This window comes from Ciconia boyciana, chromosome 12 (genome assembly GCF_034638445.1).
Source record: "Ciconia boyciana chromosome 12, ASM3463844v1, whole genome shotgun sequence".
NCBI classification, from domain to species: domain Eukaryota; kingdom Metazoa; phylum Chordata; class Aves; order Ciconiiformes; family Ciconiidae; genus Ciconia; species Ciconia boyciana.
This window is the reverse complement of record NC_132945.1, coordinates 653,987-675,707: the sequence shown is the minus strand read 5'-3', so window position 1 is coordinate 675,707 and position 21,721 is coordinate 653,987. Positions and strand designations below refer to the sequence as shown.

The 21,721-nt window shown below is 51.6% G+C and overlaps 1 protein-coding gene across 1 annotated transcript in view; it reads right to left on the bottom strand.

Moving 5' to 3' along the window:
- Positions 1–21,721, bottom strand: part of AR (androgen receptor) — a 63,834-nt gene that overhangs the window by 13,053 nt on the left and 29,060 nt on the right. The window contains exons 2-4 of the mRNA XM_072876755.1: positions 20,271–20,422; positions 9,370–9,486; positions 2,451–2,738 (exon numbers count right to left, since the gene is read on the bottom strand). Coding sequence (XP_072732856.1) covers positions 2,451–2,738; positions 9,370–9,486; positions 20,271–20,422 — 557 coding nt within the window. The remainder of the gene's footprint in view (positions 1–2,450; positions 2,739–9,369; positions 9,487–20,270; positions 20,423–21,721) is intronic.

Sequence of the window (21,721 nt, the reverse complement as noted above, 5' to 3'; positions counted from 1 at the left end):
GCAACCCGCTGTTTTAAACTGCTTGGGTTTTGTTTCCGTTACTTCTCCCCCTGCATGCATTCGCCCGCATCGCCCCCCTCCTGAGCCCGCCGAGCGGCAGGCTGCCTAGCCAGCCTGCAGACCCAGGAACTGAAACACTTCTGCTTTATTACCCAAAGTGTTATTTAAATAAATTATACACAGCAAACTACCTCTGGCTATGGGGTAGGATCCTGCAAGTTTACCCAAAAAAGCGAGGCGGCCGCAGTGTGCGCAGGGAAGGGCAACACCTGGGCACAGCTGCCCGCTCCCGGAGCCGGCCCGGCGCTGCCCGTTGTGCCCGGTCCTCGCCCGGCTCCCGAGGGAGCGTCAGCGCCAGAGCGGGCAGAACCCAGCAGCGGGCGAGATCCACCTCGCAGCGGCGGCTGGACCGCTGCTCGAGAGAAGGGGCTGCGTGACCACTGCCTGGAGCACCAGAACAGCAACGGCGCTGCGGTTGTTTACTCCTTCCCTGGAAAATATTGGGAGAATGACTAAGCAGCGAATTTGTGGTTATTACTGTTGAACCCCGGCGCTGGGACATGTCAGGGAACCGCTGAGAGAAAGCCGGGGAAAACAGACCGGCTTTGCCTCTCGCTGCGGGCACAGCGATGCTACCGTTCAGGCCAGCGCCAGCTCCGCAGCCGGCGGGATGGGGAGGGCGGCCAGGCAGCACCCCACGCAGGAGAGCTGCCCTCTGTAAGCCATCCCCTGGCCTGCCGAGGGGGTTGTGGTTATACTGTAACTGCCCAGAGAGCGGTGACCGCTCAGACATAAGAAGATTAGAATTAATTTTGCCCAGGTGCCATTGCTGGCAGAGCAGGTTGCGGCCCCGGGAGGCAGCGGTGCAGCGGCCGGCACTGCCGTGCGGCCACACACCACGGGGTTGGAGATCAGGTGCAGTATAGGGCAGTAAAAGCCTGTGATAAGGGGGTGGTTACGATGAAAAATGTTTTTCAAAGCGCTCTCCCTTTCCATTAGCACTACTGCAGTTTTACAGCCGCAGCCCCCGGATTGCTGGTAGGGTTTGGTGTCTCCATGTACTTTCCTGAAGAAATGCTGATGTCTGATGTAGATAAGCCGGAAGAGAAAGCATGATTTGTCCCTGGTTTCACAAGCTAGGTGAACCTTTTCTGACTCAAGAATATAAGAAGCAGAATGGGCTATTCTGCACTTAAGCATATTCAGACTAACGCTCCTCCTGGACCACCGGTCAAGCTGCTTCCAGGGGACTGCTGAATTTCTGGGAATGTCTGACGTCTGACTGCTCTTCATCACCAGGTTCTGGCATATAGTGGCAAACTTATTTTGTCTCAGTTTCCTCCTTTGGTCATATCACCCCGCACATAAAGAGCAGGATCCCTGTTTTCTGTGGCATTTCCTGAGGAACAGGGCCAGGGTGAGGAAGGCAGCTTGGTATCGTCCCCACGCCCCAGTCTCGGGGATGCTGGAAGGTGAACGGGATCCCGCTGCACCCAGTGATCTCAGTCTTCTGTAATTTCACTCATTCAGTTGGCAGGATTACGACATGCAACGGGCAGCGTGTTACGGACTGGTAACCTCTATGCTCAGAACCAAGGAACATTTTCAATGAAACACATATATCACTGGGATGTTTTCATTTACAGCACCTGATAACTATTACCATTTGGAAACTTCCCAACCCTATGTACTCCCATGTCACAACTCTGAATGCATCATAAATATATTCCAGCAGCCTGTCACGCAGGAGCAACCCGACTGCCAGGAAGAAGCCCTTTGGGATTTTGTAACTCTCTTTTGCTATTTTACAATTAATTGGCTTGTGAAATCCCAAAATGGCGAGGAAGGATCTCTCCCGTCTCTCAAGCCTCAGCTACTTTCAGCCCAGTTTCCCCCATCTCACTTCCACACCATGAAGTGGCACACTTCTGATTCACCTGGGGAATTTGCCCTGTTCACCACTGCATATGGGCCACGGGACGGGGCTAATACTCATTCAGAGAAGACTTCTGCAGGTCTGGTGGACACAGCCCTGGAAGCGGAGCAAAACCCCCACAGGGAGAGCGGGAAGAGAGCAAGACCCTGGTCCCCTGACCAGCAACAGCCCTTCCCACGGGGGGAAGCAGACGCATGCCTACACAGTACTGTGTGCAGGGGTATCAGCGGGGACAGACCCAAAAGCGCAAGTTTCTACATACTTGGTCACCCCCTGGTCACCTCTCCCATCAACCAGCCACCCAAAGGAGACAACGCTGCGGCTGCTGCTGCAGCCTGCTTTACGGAGATACTACACGGCCAGGCCCCTGGTGAAGACGCTCCCCCAGGGAACTGTGTGAGGGTGGGACACGGGCTGCAGACCACCTCCTTCGAAAGCCACCACAGGCGATGCGAGCAGGGGGCTTTAGGAACATGCCAGGGAAGGGACAGGATTTGTTAGTTCTCCTCCTCACCTGGCAAGGCCTTTGCCCATTTGACCACGTAGACCAGCTGCCTCTCCCCCAGCTCATTCAGGCTGGTCAGCAGGTTGGAGAAGGAGTCCGGCTGGCTGTTGTCATGGCCGGCACATACCACGCCAGGCTCAATGGCCTCCAGGACGTTGAGGAAGATGGGCTGGCACTCATACCCATCAATGCGCGTCATCACCATCTTGGGAGCTTGCTCCTCTGTGGGGCTGGATGAGCTGGCTGCCTCCACGTCATCTGGCATCTTCAGGTTACCCAGCTTCTTCAGCTTGCGGGCTGTGGAAATGACACATTTTAGCGTGATGCTTAAAAATAAAAAAAAAGCTTGAGGTTTCTTGGCCTCCAGCTCCATCACTTATATTAACGAGGAAAGGGAAACCGATGGCCAGCAGCAGCTACTCCTTCAGCGCACGCTGCCCAAAGAGTGCCTCGGCATCGCAGACCTCACCTAAGGACAAAAGGGAGCACACGCCGCACAAGGAAATCCATTTAGCTAAGGAAATCCATTAAGCTCGTTAACCTTATATGGGAAAGAACAAGCACCATTTACATCCCCAGCCATGATCAGTCTCACATTAACTCCCACTTAGAAATGGAGAGGAAGAACTGGGGAAAAGAGGGAAGAGGTGACTCGATTCAAAGAACTACTCGCATGCAATTATAAAGGGAAGCAACGCAAGCAAATAAACTCAGTAGATGGACACGTTCCAGGGAGAAAAGCCTGGATGCACTTGGATGCTTAAGTGGGACTGTTCCCTCCCAGGCCAGAGTGGAAGCGGGCTGCAACCGAGTGAAACGCCTTCTCCCTGCCCAGGGCTCCTGCAACCCCTGCTGCCCTGGAACCGAGCTCTCCCAGGCGGGTCACTACTCTACTAATATATTATGGAAAATACATTTTTAAAGCTAGCAGGTGGCCCCACGGCTGCTTCCCTGGAGTCTACCCAGCTAGCCCACCCACAAGGAGAAGACTCGAGCAGGGGCGGCCTTGGTCTGCCAGCCAGCTTCAAGATGAACGTCAGCAGAGTGGGCTTGTGGGGTTGGGAGTGCCGGCAGCCGCCGACTGCGCCCATGTCACCGTCACGACGTGCCTCTCCTGTGCACCTGGCTCTTAACTACAGATGCCAGTCTCCTAGCAAGCTACACCAGGAGCTTCAGATGTGCGACTTCAGAATTCTTGGACAGTCAGTGTTCACCTAATTTCCTATCTACGTAACAGTGTTCAGCACAACATGGGTTAGCAGGCTACTGCAGATGGGAACAGCTTTCACTCCTTACTGACTCCAAAAACCCTAATTAGAGAAAAAAAGCCGATGGCTTAATTCAAGCAGAGAATATAATATCAAACCAATTGTCCTTTGGGTTTTGGCTCCTTCATTACATGATACTTATCTCAAATTTCCTTTCAGCTGTAATTAGAAAAATAAGCAGCGAAACATAAAAACGTCAAGTTAAAGTGCAGCTTTGTAAATCAATTCAAAATGTTGATCTTTAAGTAATGTACTTTGGATGATCTACTGTAAAAGCAATTAAGACCGGCTGCTCTGCAAAAAAGGAGGAGAAAAGAGTAATAAAAATAAGAGACAGCAACAGGAAAACAGGGCTGCAGTGCAGCGTGGGGTGCTTCAGCCATCATCTGCCCATGGCAGGCCAGCCAGAGCACCGCGCCTCCCCCCGGCACCCCTCCAGAAGCCGCAGGCAGCGCGGGCAGCACCGGCGCTGGCAGGCTCCCGGCGCTCTCCTCTCTAGCCCCCGGAGAGCCAGTCCCGGGACAGGTACGGCACCGCTCTCCCTGGCAGCTGCCCTCGGGTTTTGTTCTCGGCAAGCAGCACGGATGAGAGGAGCGCAGAACGCCGATCCCGCGTTTCCAAACAACCTCGCGTTCATTCGGGAAGGAGGCACCGGGGCTGACCCCACCTGGGGCAGAAACCGTGTCTCATGGGGGTGCTTGGCACTGGACCTTGAGAGACGGGCGTGCTGCTAGGAAAGAAAAGCTCCCAGGCTTAAAAGAGGAAATAAAAACCGAACTGCATCCTCCACAGATGAATAATCAGTGCCCATCAGGTCCTGTGCGTAACTGAAGCCAAACCCGCACTGTATAAAACGCACACATGGTTTGGTTTAGATGTCAATTTTTTTTTCTGAAAATGGAATTCTCTCGTACTAAAAGATACTGAGTGAAGTAAGTAGAAAGCAAGCAAGCAACCGTGCTGGCTCTGAGTCTGCAGCCATAAACCAACCCCCTCTGTGTCGGAGAGCAGTAAAGGTGGATGATAACTGCTCTTATCAGAGGAGCCCTACGTCTGTGCTTTCCAGGAGGAGCTGTTCCACAGATCACTGAAATACTGATGCTACTAGATGGAGAAAAGCTTCAGAGGTAAAGATCAGCTTATATTCAGTCACCTGTGCAAAAGCCCTTTTTGGTGGTAGCTCCTACTCGGCAGCTACTGGGAACAAAAACAGAAATAAAAAATAGACATTAAAGGCATCCGTTATGCTTTTATGCTGGGATGAGCTAAGCTAGGCAGAAGCCTACATGGTACTTCTCCAAACCAAGGGGGGACGAACCCCCGGCACGTGTGACTGCAACAGGCAGTTCAGGGCTCGGCTGTTAGCAGGGACAGTAACGGGCAGGAAGCCTCGGAAAGAGCGGCTGGCACAGCACCGTCCGAGTCACACCCACAGCGCGTCTGCCGTTCGGCTTGGGGTTAACTGAGAAATATCGTACGTATTTGGAAAAAAGCTTAGAGGACATAATTATATGGTATCACGGTAAAACATTCACCAGTGCAAGAATCCCTAGGGAGCGATTATAGAAGTGACGCACATTTTGAGCAACTTAACCTGCCCGCCCTCCCGCCAGGCGTTTCTGGAGCTGGTGAAGGAGCGCTCTGGGCTCCAGCACGGGTTTTTCACGAGTGCTGGGACTCAGGGAAGTTCTGGAGACCTGGAAGAAAACTGCTTTTGGACTAGCAATGACAGAGAAATCCTGCCAGCCCCAGGCACCGCACGCTGATTTCAGCTGCAGGCAAAATGACAGAGAAGCTGAAACAGGACTTGACTTATATCCCGTTCTTAAAATTTTTTATCAACATCAACATGTGGCTTGTCAAAACCAGATGCTGTCACGCTATCAATCTTTTTGGGCACGATAATTTTAGTTGATAATTATAATAGTACTGGTATAGCAGATGTGTTTAAGAGATCTGAGTCAGTCTGGCCCACATAAATTAGAAAACTTGAACGATATAAAATCAGATGGAACCACTGAATGATTTTAAATCACCCAGGTGATCAATCTCAAAAGTAATTATAAATGTTGAAACAACATCAGACAGGTTTGTTTCTTATGATGGTTGCTCACGGTCTGTTGCTAGTGAATGTCTACATGCATTCCAAAAAGAAAATTAACCATTTCTACTAAGTCTACTAAGGTCTGTACGACAATGCCAAGATGGGAAAACAGCAACAACCGTTAAGAACTGATACCTGAACAGATTGATGAAGGTCTGCTGATAAGCTCAGGCTAGCAAAGCAAAGTACATTTCACTGTAAGTAGATATATCGAGCAACTGAACAAGTGAGCCGTATTCAGTGAATGCCAAACTCCATCCTCGGCAGCCTGAACTCGCACCAAAAGCTGATGGACAAATGCAGCGGCCCCAGCTGGCAGGGTGGCCGCAGGACTAAGAGGATCCCATGCCATGTGAAGGAGGGAAACGCTGGCCTGGAGAGCATCTTACCACCGCCTTTAAGCACTGATGCTGCTGACACTGGGAAACTGTGGTTAGACGTTCACCGTACGAGGGAGGTGTTCGCAAACTGCAGAAGCCATAAGAATAGTAAAGACTAGGCAACGCACCTTGGAGAAAGGAAGTAAAGAATTTTACCTAGGTGGCTATGCAGAGGCTAAAGGGTTATTAAGTCACAGCCAACAGATACCCACGGCAGGGACAGAAATTCAATAAAAGTAGGTTTTAGCAAGCAAAGATGTAATACAGATGCAGTTGCTGGAAATCAAGGCCAGACAAGATGAAAAATAAGGTACATCTATCACAACACTGAACGTAATTAACTACTGCAACTGTGGGGCAAAAAAATGTGTTAGATTCTCCGCTGCTGGAAATTCTTACATCGATATCAAATGTTTTTATAAGACATGAGCTCTACCTTAACCACAGTAACTGGACCTGAATTAGGACTAAATACAGGTATGCCTCATGACTTGGGCTTTTACAGGCTATCGGCAGTTATTGCAGTCATTTTCTAGCCCTACCGTCAATGAAATGAACTGAATTCTACATGTTTGGGAGGTTTTGCCCCAAGACAGGACCAACACGGAGCGCAGTCGCTAGGCTGAAGGTGCACAGCAGACGTCCCGCAGCACAGGCGGGCTGCCAGCTCCGGCCGAGGGCAGAGGCGCTTGGCTCCCACAATGGGAACAGCCTACGGGACCTCGCACGCCAAGATTAAAATGCACCGGCAGCAAACAAACAGGAGGAGCCTTAAATCCGGAGCTCTGCAGTTCAGCAGGAGTTGCGCTGGCTGAGTGATGTGCAGGGCGCAGACTGCAGCAGGACAGGGGGGTCCCGATGCCTGCGTATGCAGCGGGGGCTGGCAGGATCCGTGCAGCCCCGTGTGCCGCGGCACGCTCCCGGGCACAGGGGCTGGCAGGATCCGTGCAGGCACCTGGGCTGGCAGTAGGAATTGGTGCTGTGGGAGAGGCAGGACAGTGCACAAGCAGAACGGAGCACACAAAACCCGCGTTATCACTTTTTTTCTTGGTCTTTTCCTGCTCTTGGGCTTTGCCGTGTTGATCAGGAGAGAAGATTCTGTTTAATGGATTTCAGCTTGCAGGTCAGAGTGATCTCAGTCAATAATGAAGTGCTTCAACATATTGCCATCCTGTGCCAAAGCAGAGTCTCCTATATAAGGTATTCAGCGTGTCACCTCCTCCTCCCGTCAGACACGCTGCCAGCCACAGGACTGCTGGTCACAGGTGGCTCTATTATGCCTGCAAGTGACTGGTAATTAACAGGCAGTTAAAAACAACTGCTTGGAGCTTGGAAGCCTTTTCAAATGCTCTGCCTCTCTACTGTGGGAGAAATAACTGTGGACAAACTCATAGCATGCATGTTTTTAACAATTGCCTTCAAACTGACATTCAAAACAAATGTAAAACAGACCAGGCAGAACAGGTCAGGGTGACCCAAAGAGCTTAAGAAAAAAAAAGGGGGGCGGGGGGCTATCAGTATTAGTATTAATTTTGTCAGTGTGTCCTGCAGAAGAAGGTTACACTGATGCGTGTCTTCTCTTCCTTAAGGAAATTTCACCAGAAAAAAGCACTTACAAACAACAGCATGCTTGTTCTGGATGGCAGCACGAAGCCCTTCTGCTGGCTGCGGACCAGGGAGCTGGATTTGGCTCCTCGCCCCGTCCCCCGGCTCGGGAGCCCAGCAATCCCACGGGCAGGGCGTCAGCATCATCCCCGTCCCAGCCCTCCCAGGCGCACAAGGGAAGTGTCCCGGAGGAGCCTCCCTGCTTCCTGGGAAGCCCCCCTGTGAACGGCCACAAAAATGACTGTCATCCAGAGCTTCTGCGAGCAGGCGTGCGGGCAGGCACGGCGCTGGGCCGGGCTCCTCTGCCCTCGCTCCCTCCCAGCTGGGCTGGGTGACCAGGGCTGGGGGCAGAACCAGTGGGGCAGACACTGGGAACTGAGAGGCAGATACTGGGAACTGAGACGGGGAGAGCGTAAGTGAAGAGCAGTCAGAGCTAGCGCACGGGGTTGACGTCGCGGGGTTTTAGGACTGCGACTGTCCCAAATGTCCTTTTGGGACATTTGTTTTTTCTGCTTGCTACCAGGAGGAAAAGAGCGAGCCGCACGTCTCTGCATCACCCCCCGCCCAAGAGCTGTGTCCCCACCGCCCTCAGATTTACTACGTGACAGCAGCGGGGAGCAGGCTGGCTCCTGCCCTGCCGACGGGAGCGGGTTGCTGGTGCCGGAGCTGTAAGAACCGTTCTGGGAGAAATAAAATTAAAACCGCTGCTCCTCGGTGAGCAATAAAGCAGAACCATTTCGGCAGCACATTCTTCAAGACAACGTTCCAGCAGTCCCGGAGGTCCGGGAGGCACTGCCCATCCCAGCAACGGTGGGAGTATTCAAACTAAAATGTTGGCCCATCTAACTAGCCAGGGCTCCCCAGTTCCCTCCGCGCCGTGCTGAGGCTGCCAGTGGTTTCCTTTCTGTGTCACCCGTGACTCCCCCCCACTTCACCGTCAGGGGCCTTTTCATCGCGGGTCAGGTCCATCAGCCCTGTTTTTCAGGGTATTTTCTTCCTCACTCTCACATCAAACGAACTCAAAGATGAGCCACCCAGTGATCTACGTTGTACTTTCCAGACTTTGAGCAGAAACCCTCAGAGTTTGGATACGGTCTGTCAGGTTTCGGTAGAGCTACAGGTTTTGGAACAGAGACAAACTGTAACAAGGATCTTTACCAGTGATACAGGAGCAACTTCCATTCAGCGAAGAAATATACTGGGGCTGTAATGTTGTAAAGAAAAATGCCCCTTTCTGCCTGGGAAAAATAATCTTATAATGGGAGTGCTCTGTTCAAAGAGGCTTTGGTGTGAGTGAGAATCCAGCTAAGAGGCTGTTTACATTTTTTCAGATTAACAAGGTTTTAAAGTAAGGAAAAGAATGTTTCCTGAAACTCAAACAAAAGTTTAATGAAATTCAGTTTTGGTATTAGAAACCTGCAAATGTTTCCCAAAGCTCATTTCGCTCCATCAGCCTCATTTTTTCAGACATTTACTGACTATTAATAGGCCAAGTACACGCGTTATCTGCAGGATTAGCCCGGCTGCCCCAGCCCATCCCAAGGGCCCAGGGGACGTTACTCGGACCGTACCTCCGAGAGTCATCCCAGCTTCGTAGCACTTCCGCAGGCGGCAGGATGGGCAGTTTTTCCTTCTGAACTTGTCGATGGTGCAGTCGTTCCGGCTGGCACAGAGGTATTTCTGTTTACCTACAAACAGCAGAGGAAACAGCAGATGGGTGGTGGGTACCGATCAGACCAGGTCTACAGGGAGAAAGGGGCTCATGCTTGCTATCACCAGGGTCACCGGCATCGCTGGAGGAGAGGAGAGGAGAGGAGAGGAGAGGAGAGGAGAGGAGAGGAGAGGAGAGGAGAGGAGAGGAGAGGAGAGGAGAGGAGAGGAGAGGAGAGGAGAGGAGAGGAGAGGAGAGGAGAGGAGAGGAGAAGGGAAGGGAAGGGAAGGGAAGGGAAGGGAAGGGAAGGGAAGGGAAGGGAAGGGAGGAGAGGAGAGGAGAGGAGAGGAGAGGAGAGGAGAGGAGAGGAGAGGAGAGGAGAGGAGAGGAGAGGAGAGGAGAGGAGAGGAGAGGAGAGGAGAGGAGAGGAGAGGAGGGAAGGGAAGGGAAAGGAAGGGAAAGGAAAGGAAAGGAAAGGAAAGGAAGGGAAGGGAAGGAAGGGAAGAGAAGAGAAGAGAAGAGAAGAGAAGAGAAGAGAAGAGAAGAGAAGAGAAGAGAAGAGAAGAGAAGAGAAGAGAAGAGAAGAGAAGAGAAGAGAAGAGAAGAGAAGAGAAGAGAAGAGAAGAGAAGAGAAGAGAAGAGAAGAGAAGAGAAGAGAAGAGAAGAGAGAAGAGAACCATATCAGTGCCGGTTTCCCAGTCCACCCCCCAGCAGAAAATTTATATTGGAAGTTGGTATCTTTTGGGAAAACAGCACAGTTCTTCCTCTGCTGCTAGAGGAGAGGTTCATTGCCAGATACACATGCTCTGTACGAGAGCTGGCTACCCGAAACGCAGACCCGGCCTCCGCTGCTTCGCCATGCTTTAGCACGCCTTCCCTGCCCGCCCTCCCCGCTGCCAGGCGGCACTGCTCCTCTCCACCACACCGACAGAGGCTTCTAGACCAAGATCTCCAAGGGGAAAAACCACTCCGCACTGTGCAGCACAGCAGAGGTAGTCGATAGACAGCAACTAAAACGTAATGAAATACGGATAGTTTGGTTCTCATTTTTTAAATGTCATACACCTATTGCTTGCCTTTTTGCCTTCAAAACGCAGTTCGATCCTCCTGCCACGGCACTTACCTTCAGTTTGCTGAATATAGTCGCCAGGCAGTGGCCTTCCCTCTACAACCAGGACTCTCTTCACAGTGCTTTTTGGGGCTGAATTATTTTTTGTGCCACCCATCACTACTAATTGGGGTTGTTGTCTGCAGGTCACGGACACTGGGGCTGGGGAACTGATTGCATGGGAGCTGCTGCCCCACAGGCTCTGCCGCCGTGGGGCTCACGCCGGGCTGGCACCAGGCACCCTGTCCCCGGGCTGCACCCACAGCCAGGAGGAAGCTGGAACCGGCGAGTGCCTGTACAGGAGACGCTGCGCAGCAGCAGCTTTAGGGGGGCTTGCCGAAAATTCAGAAGCTACCTACTGTCAGACTAACCGGTATCTTAGACTCGCCTTTCCACTTGTTTAGAGAACAGCCCTTAGAGCTCCAGATTTCAGCTCTTTTTTTTTTTACTGTCTCATTTGCTAGACATGCCAAGAATGAACTTTCCTTCCTGACTCATCATTTGTTTTCTTGTCAAGTCTAAACACGTTTACTGGATCAGGATTTATCTGATGTTCTTCATACCGTTCCACACTAAACCAGTCTCAGTAAATAATAGAGCTGCGCACCTCAGACTCTGCGTAAGTAGCCTACACGGGAAATCAGTCTATATCCAGCTTAGCCTTTATTTATCATTCCGCAAGTGTTTGCTTTCTCTATTCTTATAGGAATAGTCCTTTGGAGTCATCAGAGATCCATTAAAAGGACAAGGTTGAGTCTAACTGCTTAATGTACCGGTTTTGACAAGAGATGCACCGATTTTGGTGCACTGATTTAACAGCTCCCCGCCTCCCACACACACCTCCACAACTTCTGAAGATATCAGAATCAGAAAAAAAAGCGGCAAATTTTTAGCAGCCCAGTGTCACAGCCCTCACCGGCACTGTCTGTTGCTTCCCATCGCCCTCCCTGCTCCAGCGAGCAGTTTGGTTTTCTGCGCCCTTGGGAGGGAGGAGCCCGCAGAAGGTCCCACCGCTCCTCCCCGGCGCTGGCTGCCAGCAGGGCACGGCTGCGGCTTCGCTGGCACGACCGGCCGCCAGCTGCAAGATCCCACCTGCAGCCTCTCATCACAGGGTCGCAGAAAAGTCATTATACGGCTTGGCTGTAATCAAATCCTGACACTGCGTGCACACGGGAGTACACTAAAGAGCTGCAAAAATACCGTACGTTGGAACTTCTTAGGATCGTCCCCATTAAAAGCTGATCATTGCACCAGCCCCAGTGCTGTTAAGACTGGCGACATAATGGGGCAAGCGCGCGTTACCTGCGGCACGTGATACCTTGCTAAACCCTTTTAACGCCGTCCTCATCAGCACCTCTTCTCATCCCCCTCCCTTTGCTCATTACCAGCGTTAAGGACACTTAGACAAGTCTCAGAAGCAGCGATTACACCAAATCCCAGAGAACACAAGCACCATCCTCCCTTCAACAGTTCATTGAGGAGGATGAGTAATAAACAACTTCAGCTGAAACTGGGTTACTGGGAGTTATTTTTGTGCTATGGGAAACGAGGGCCGAGGCCATACTCTCTCCACTCGACCTCTTTACATACATACATCAAACGAGAATGGACGCCCTACTTTCTCAGGCATGGGCACGGAGAGCTGCAAGGTGATTTTGCTCTCCTTCCCCTCCAGCTGCACTGCAGGATTCCTGCCTCATGACAACATCTGACGCTGGGACGCTCCAGAGCCCACCAAAACTACCTCGAGTATACAACGGCTGGCGTTGGGCTGCCGGGGAGGCTCGAGCCCAGCCCGCGGGGCCAACTCGGTCTCTGGCCGAGGCCGTCGGGCTGCCGCGAGCAGTGCTGCCCCGGGAGCGTCCGCACAACCCTCCTGCTCTCCCCTCGCCCATCGGCTCCTGCTCCTTCCCTATCTCGCCTCCCTAGTCTAAACTACAGCATTTTCGCAACAATAATAGCTCCAAATCTTTAAAAAGGTCAAGCGTCTCCTGGGAATGGCTCTAGTAAGGGAAGGCAGCACAGTCACTGCCTGAGCCCCCCAAGGACGCTCCAGGGTCAGGCACAGCTCCATCTAAATTCCCCTGCCAAGAGGAGGAACATCCACTGTGCCCAGCTCCCTCCTCTCCCCCAGGCTCCGGGCAGCATCCCGACGCGCAGGCTCGTCCCCCACCCCGCTCTGTCCCCCCAGGCACCCACGGGAGGGGAGCAGGGGCCGGACGAGATTTGGGAACCGGGTTCAAGCCTTGCTCGATGAGGCAGCCGTGCCCATTCCCATCAGCTCTTCAGCAGCATCCGCCAGCTCTGGCACTGCTGGGAAGGGACACGGAGAGGGAGCAATCTCCCAGCAGCCACGACCAGGCAGGGGCCTCCGCAGCCGCGGCCCTCCCGGATCACCGTGCACAAAGCGGGCACATTAGAAGAGTCTCTGCACAACTCTACCTCCCTGCCGATGGGTCAGATGAACGCAAGCTTTTAAGCTGCAGTCAACAACTCAGCCCGCGGTCATGGCACAGTGATTTTGCTGAAATAGCGAGGGCCTGCTTCCTGGGTCACAAAATAAACTCTTTGGGGCAGGAACCGATTTTCTGTTAACTGTACATGCATAAGTCTGGCACTGTTTATTTTAAGCTGTTAGCCATTAACGAAAAGGGAAACAAATGGTCATGCAGTGGCTACTCATGAGTCTGCTGCTGCTCAGCATGAGAATAAGCTGCTTGCTCGTCTTGTCCTAACTCCTAGGCATGTAGAGGTTCTCCTTTTAATTACCAGAGAAACCCAGCGCCCTCATCACTGCTATCCCCAGCTGTGGATACGGTTTGTGAAACTAATCCATGACCTGGGAGAGGGACCACATTGTGTCACTGCCCCAGTGAAGCCAACCGTCCTGAACGGCCCGTGCTCGTCCCATCGACCGCAGAGAACCCCATCAGCCAGGACGCTCATCACCTCCGGCACGGACCGACACACCGCCGGACCAAGCATCTCTGGTGGATACACCAGCAATAGCAGCTCCTCTGCTCCGTCCGCACCGGCGTACCCCGTCTTTCCTCTCCAAGCTGGGAGTGTGCGCTACTTGACAGGGACGTGAATGGCTGTGTAACCTCAGCGCAGCACGGGCGTATGGAGGAGAAGGTGCCACTGGCTGTAAAAGCCCAGAGAACAAGGAAGGGTGGCTGGAACACAGACAGGTTCCATCTGTCTTAAGTAACTTCCCATATACAGAGACTTGGTTTTAATTTCAGGATGATCTATGCTCTTCACTTAAGAACAAGCTGAGACATTTGCAATCAGCTGTTCTTTATTTAAAGATAAATGCATTGTTTTATCTTTTATTGACTGTAACACTGGGATTATTTTTTTCTCTTTTTCTTTCCTGCAAACAATAGAGATGTTTCCTCATATTACTCCAAAGCAGAGGCTCTTGCTTTGCAAACCTGTATGTACAGGTCTAAACTTGAAACGTACTCTCCTGTCTTACCCAGCGGTCCTGCTCTTTGCAAAGCCAGTCACCAGGCTCTTTACCACGGGGACGTTGGCAAGGCGTCAGCCTCAGGTATAATTACCCAGCTGACGACACCGCAGATATAGGCCTAGAGAAGACCCGTCTCCTTCCCTGCCGATACAGATACTGTTTGGCATGCACGTAGGTAAGAAGTGAAGTTACAAAGGTACTCAGTGCCCCTCTGCTCTGTCAGACCAGCACAGGAATCCCAGGAGATCGGTCTGTGCGACCGAGGCTCTTGCAGGCTGCTGCAGCTCCCCCCTCACTGCACACCACGAATACGCTGCTGTACCACTGCCCCCTTCGCTGCCCACAGCCCCGACGGCTCGGGCTCCCTCCTGTGCCACCTCACGCCAGGCAGAAAGATGCTTCTGCCATCTCCGAGTCCTCCTGCTCATCACCCGGGGCTGCAATGAACATCAGGAGCAGAGGGGAAGAGCAGTTCTCCAGTCTCGACTGAAAAGAAAGACTTAGATAAAGATTAGTTGCTCAATCCAGAGAAGCTATTTAACTAAAAGCCTGTTGCCACGTGAGTTGTTGTGCCTAGAGTAGTAATCTGTAATCTGTGCAAATGTCTGGAGTAAGATTTATGATTGTGAACGTGCAAACCCATCAAATGCCTTATGGAAGAGAGATATGTCCTTGTATTTCAGGGCATAAACCAAATTCTAACAGTTGGGGGATAAGGCCAAGCTTTCTGAGAAAGTGAATCCCCCAGGGTCTCATGTAACCACAGAGTCTCTAGTGCTCTTCTGCAGAAACTCTGGTCCCCGCCACTGTCACCAGCTGGGCTATGGCAAGAGCTGAGCCTGCGGGTTTGGTGCTGGGACCGCTCCGAAGTTCCCGCTTTATGGCCCCATTAGAGACAATGGAAGAGGGCACAGCTATTTAAGCTCTCAGGAACCAACACTAAGCCACTATTAATGAACTATCTTTGCAAAGTTGTTTTCTTAGTAGTCACCTGTATTTACCAGAAGACTAAAGAAAACAAAAGGAAAGCACCCAGCCCAGTGACACAGTGCAGGCTTCAGCACCGGCTCCACTTCTTCTTTCTCGGGGCAGTGACTTCAGCAGCTGCAGTGGCTGGGAAGGCAGGCTGGCTCTGCGGGGAGAGCAAGGGGGAAGCTCTCCAGGGGTCCAGAAACGATGGTCTGCAAGTGAAAACATCAGCTAGCCAGAGAAACACAAGCATGGAAGTTACAGATGTTGGCGAGCTAACAGCATGGGCAGGTAACAGCTCCGTACAGGAGACAATCTAGCAAGAAGCCTGGAGCCAGCCAAGGCTAAATGACGAGCTTTAAAAGTAAACAACTATAGGACTTGCAAGTTGAAAAGACTTGCAAGTTATTTTAAAGATGCTTAAATCCAGCAAGCAAAAATGTCTTAATTGCTCAGCTCTCTGGCAACAAGACAAAACTGTTAATGTTTTAACTCCTGAGCCTGTTTGAAGTCAAATTGTCTGCTTGAGATTCCAACCAATGTCACGTCCGACTATTCACTGACTGATAGCTCGCTCGAGCGCAGGCTGAAGCAGCGAGCAGCTGCCAGTGAGCGGCACAGCGCAGAGAGCTGCCACCCCTCAGGGCACCCAGCGAAGCGGGTGCTGACGTACCGGGTCACCCACAGAGAAGCACTGCTGGCGGGGCTGGGGAGAGCTGGTCTGTGGACGCCAAGGGGAGAGAAAGGAATCCCACCCGGCAGGCAGCACGGGAGACGGGCAGCAGGCTGTGCCAGGAGGGCCTGAGCTTTCAAAGGTCTGGCTATTCCACCTTCTGCTCTTCCCACGGATTTTTAAGGCCAATAATAGCCAAAGGGTAGTGAGAAGCCCACCACCGAAGCAGGAGCATCACGGTGCTGCAGCACCATGGAAGTCTTTTGCAGACCCGACTCTTTTGCATACTGTCAGATCAGCCACGAGAAGGAGAAGAAAGCATTTTAAAACATAGAATCATAGAATCATTTAGGTTGGAAAGGACCTTTACGATCATCAAGTCCAACTGTTAACCTAGCAAGGCCTAACTGCCAAGGCCACCGCTACACCATGTCCCTAAGCACCCCATCTACACGGCTTTTAAATACCTCCAGGGACGGTGACTCCACCACTTCCTTGAGCAGCCCGTCCCAATGCTTCATAACCCTTTCGGTAAAGAAATTGTTCCTAATGTCCAATCTAAACCTCCCCTGGCGCAACTTGAGGCCATTTCCTCTCGTCCCATCACTTGGTACCTGGGAGAAGAGACCGACCCCACCTCTCTACCCCCTCCTTTCAGGCAGTTGTAGAGAGCGATGAGGTCTCCCCTCAGCCTCCTTTTCTCCAGGCTCAACAACCCCAGGTCCCTCAGCCGCTCCCCATCAGCCTTGTGCTCCAGACCCTTCCCCAGCTCCGTTGCCCTTCTCTGGACACGCTCCAGCCCCTCAAGGTCTCTCTTGGAGTGGGGGGCCCAACACTGAACACAGCAGTCGAGGTGCGGCCTCACCAGTGCCCAGTACAGGGGCACGATCACATGGTGACGGTCTTTGAAAACGGTTCACTTTTTAACTTGTTGTCATCCTGGAAACTGGCAAGAAACTGTTGAATTGGCCCGGAGACATTTCTCTGGTGCAAGGCTAATCCTCAGCAGGTCAGGATGTAGAGCAATAATCTGAATGGAGAGTGACTGAAAGGGAATCAGAAAGACTGCACAGCAGTCTGGCTGTTAGCCCTCTAGGAAATTGCCAAATACTGTGTTATTTTTTTCATTTAGCTCTCTGCTATTTAAAGGCAGTCCCGTCAGGAATACAGCCCAAGGCGTCCCAGTCCCGCGCTGCCAGGAACACTGCACAGAGGCAGCTCTGAACTGGCCAAGGCGGCCATGAGATCTCATGCAATCTTGGAGGAACGAGGAAGGTCTACCATTTTTTGGGGGTGGATGCAGGGGACACAAAGACGACTCCCTTCCTGGATGGGATGGGACACCAGGAACCCCTGGACTGCCAACTGATTTGGAAGCGTGTTGTGTTTGAAGCATTTTTCTGTTTCAGGGACAAGCGTGGTATCATGAGGACCAAACCCTAATGTCTTTAACACATCCGAGCCATCCTAACCATGCAAAGTCACGCCCTGCCCACTTGTGTTGAGAAAAAACAAAATCTGTGCTGAGGTGGAGGCACTTTGTGTTTACCAAATCTTCGTTATTGTAGGAGAAAGAGTAATCAGGAGGAGGAGGAGTCCTCCTTCGCAGGCTGCGCGTGTCTGGCAGCAGAGGAGCAGCAGCCCTTCTCGCCGGGGCAGCGAGCCCCAGCCCTCTGCATCCCTCAGCGCCCGGACACCAGAGCGGGGTGACAGCGCAGGGGAGACGAGCGCCCGGTTTGGTTACAGAAAGAAGGCTGGCCATCCTGCAAGCGAGGAAGTCCACATCAGAGCTGAAGAATCTGCAGGGTGTATTTTAGAGCTGGCCTATATATAACCTGGACATCTTGAGAGAGTCTATAAATCAAGAGAGCTGACAGAAAGAGATCAGGAAAATATCCATGTCTTTTCTGTTAACTCTTCCAGCATCTTTCTGAAAGAACTGGTTGGACTTGAGCTTGCCAAAAACCTCAAATCTGTCAAACATTTTATCAAAGCAGGAGTGATCTGCTCTACTGGAAACCACAGCGTGTTTCAAAAGGGAAGAGGAATCAACGTCGTAACTTTTTTTCTTTTTTTAAATCTTTTTCCTTTCTAATCCCTTAGAAGGCAGTGTATGTCTATAAAACCTTCTTAAATATCCCTGAATTACTGCCAAATAAGTTCAGTATTATATTAGGCAAAGAATATAATAAAAGAAAAACTACGTGTCTAGCTATTCTCCATTCCCTCCAAGGTGACCCGTTCGTGCTGCTCTTCAGGTCCCCGGCCACCGCTTCTCCTGCCCGTTGGAGGCGGCTGGTTTACCCCAGTGACAGGAAGGCAACAGCGGCAGAAGAAAAGGTTTCCTTTCTCATTGGGGAAGCTTTCTGATCTGCTGCTGTAAAAAGTCTCCAAAGGTGACATAAGGTTTTCAGAGACGCATTTTATGGACTTTAAAACATGAGAACACACTGAAATATCAGCTTTCAATATTGCTCCTCAACTTTAAGAAGGAAAGATCTGGCTGGAAAATCACCAAGAGTTAGGATAGAAATCATCACCTACCACTGCCCTGCATTCAATATTTATGAAGGAGTCTGATTTATTGTCTCTTTCCCAAAATAAAGACTCTATCCATGTACCTCAGGGTAACATAAGATGAAACCTCACGCTCAGGCAGGTCCCCCCCACCGCTGCCACTCCTCACTGCGACGCACTTCGCTCCACGGTCTCGTCCAGGGGAAAGGCAGGGGGCTGCGGCTGCCCGATCCCAACGCAACCAAACGCTTCTAACCCCCTGCAGTACCTCAAGGCTTAAAAACTAAGAAGAGGCATAAATACCATTTAAATTAATGAATAACACAATCAGGAGAGGGAACAACACCGCAGCATATGATTCAGAGCAGTGCAAGCAGCCCAGGCTGCCTCCTCTGCCCCAGCAGCCATCTCACAGCCCTCATCCGCAGGCCATGCAGGATGGATCCCACCCTGGCGTAAAAGGAGGAGCACCGCTCCAGGACTCACCAGCGGACACAGGGTATTTCATCAGCAGATTATCTGACAGAGAGAGCCAAGACTCCACTTACTGTAAATCAACAATAACTTGCTGACTTAAACAAGCATCTGTTATTTACTCTGGCTGCACAAGTCAATCTATTTGGCCTTACGCAGAATTGGTGTGTAGCAAAGAGATGTGTCTGTAAATTATTTACTTGGGAAGAACATGCCAAACTTATTATCTATTAATATTATTTGACTGCCCTATTATGTCAACAGGATGCCGTTATCCTCTATGGCACAGCCCCAATTCTTCCCTGAACTAGTGCTGGCAAGTTCACTCCTGGCATGCATGACGAATGAGGGAAAATGCGACTCCGAAAACGTGCAGGATAACGGCAGCATTAATCTAGAAGCAGTGCTCTGACAATGGCCGGTGAGCACCCATCAGTCTGGGACCTCTGCTCGACAGAGGGGTGACGTAAGGCACGGGAGGGGAAGCGAGACACAGCGAGACAAGCCAGAGTCGGAAGCCTCCATCCCCATCGCTGGCCGCCAGCCGGGATCGGTGGTGCCTCCCTCTCCCAGGGATGCCACAGCCCGTAACACCGAGTGCCAACGGTGTGCCGGTGCACCGAATAAATTATGCTAGCACCGAGGAAGAACGATGATTTCTATTGGTTCATCACTCCAGAAAACAAGTCAGATGTGTGATTTACAGGCACATTACGTTACCGGACAGTTCGGCTTCCGCAACAGAGACTCTCACTCTGCTGCCAAGGAATGCAGTTAGAAACCAGACATTGCTGACCCACAGCCCAAGGAAACGGCTGGGCTAGGTCCTTCTACATGCTAACTACCAAGGAAAGATGGTGCAAAGACCTTGCTGTTGAGAGGGAACATCTGGGCTCACACTTCTCTCTGGAGAGCCTGGCACTACAGAGCTGGACATGAAGGAGAAGGTGCTTCCTCAAGAGTTGGGGAGAAGGATCAGGGACACCATCGTCAGAGCACGGCTCTTGATGGACAGACAGTTCTGCCGTTTTGCAGAGAGAAGTGACCCTCTGAAAGGGATGCAAGGGAGGAAAAGCATCCCCTAAATTTGGAGTTGTGGGTCTGAGATCGCAGAAGGGCTGATGGGAACTTAAAGCACCCTTGAGAGTCAAGAGGAGAAGCAGGAACTGACTGCTCCAGGGTCTCATAGGTCACTAAGATGATCAGGCATTGAAAAGGACTGTGTTTTGGCAAACTGGTTTGGCTACTTTTTGAGGGCAATCTGTAATGTGGAATGACAAACATAGGACAAAGAAATCAATTTATCCTTGAATTTTCTCCTTTACTAGTTTAAGAGACTTTAGAAACCCACCACACTTTGTCCCTGCCGCTCTTGCCTCAGTCCCCTTGGCTTGGCAGGCTCCCCAAAGCAAGGCTGCTTAACCTCTTTCAACAGGAGGAAAACATATCATGATGCTGCAAATGCCTCCAGCACTTACACGTTAGTGACTAGCCTGCTAGTGAGAGAACTTGTGTCATTAGCATCTGACTCTCAGGCTACTTTGGTAGAGAAAGCCAACGCTTGGAGGTGGGAGCGATTTTCCCTCCTCCCCCTGTGTGCATTACCTTCAGCCGCCCGTTTGAAGAAGACTTTGCAGCTACCACAAGTGAGGGCTCCATAGTGGCACCCAGACGCTTCATCTCCACAGATCAGGCAAGTCTTTTGAGGCGGAAAGTAATAGTCGATGGGCAAGACATGTTCATGGCCAGTCTCCAACCTGCAGCGTAAAACAGAAAGAGAACAAAGGCAAGGGTCAGCAAATGAGGTTAGGACGAGCTACGGGGGAGCACAGCGGATGGCACTTGGGAGAACGTTCATGGCAAACCCTGAAATTTCAGTGATGGGACAAGCCAAGCACTGATCAGAAAGGAGGCAAGCAACGACTAAGCCAAACGTCGCTCTGACCACGCAGAAGACCATGCTGGGGTGTGCCTCCTGACATTGCCCCTAGGTACAATGTGTGACAATCTGTGACAAAGTACAGGCATGGTGACAGCACAGCCTGGAAAGAGAAGACGACTGGGACTGGCTGTTGCAGTGTTCATGTAATTCTGGCTTCAGCAGTGAGGCTTGTACATCAAAAAAGGACTCTGCATGCTCATTAAGCCACGTGATCCCGCTCCATTAAGGTCATTGTTGTCACTTCACTACAGATGAGTTTATCCTTTTGATTCTTCATTTACACAAATCAATTCTTCCTAAGCTATCAAACCCCCTTAAGCTATTATTTTCCTCTTGCTTTTTTGTCTTGCTTGTTTTCTACCTGTTTTCTACCTATTCCCTCTTTCAATACCCAGCAACGGCTGGACTGAACCTTCTGCCAGGATGCCTTGCTCATCCACATGACTGCTAAATCCAGCCAGAAGCCTCTGGTGAAAACATAAAGCATTTGCTGTGAAAGTGTCCCAGTAGACTCCTGGTTATACCCATCCCATGGCGAAAGGCACTACCTCCGCATCTCCCAGTCACACGGGGCACACTGGGACAGTGCCATCGAGGTCCCTGCCCCGGGATGGCCCCACGGGCAGAGCACGGCGCTGCCAACCACCGAATGCGAAAACAAACCTCAGAGCCAAAAACAAAAGTTGCAGGGTCTGCCTTGTAATAATTATGATTAAATGCTGGAAGTGGGTCAGTGTGGATTACGGAGCTTCACATTTTCCACTCGGACTCAGTAGTCCCAAAGACCCATTTTGGGTTTTCACTCTGGGTAGCAGGAAACGAGGATGGGGACCGAAACCAGCTCTCAGCAGGGGCAGAGCACGGACTCCCACGAAGACCTGGGGCCATCTTTGCCTGTTGCTGCTTTCCCCAACCCCCAGTTTTCACACAACCTCTTCCAAGCGCTGCTGGGGAAGCACGAGGAGCCTCCTGCAGCCCTGGCACAACCCAAGCAGGTGCCAAGCACCATGAGAGGACTGCGGCGGTGCGGAGTGCTCAGGAGGCAAAGCTCCACGCCTCCACCCTCCTACCGCTCCCGGCCAGCACAGCCCGCAGCTCACATGGTGCTGCAAAT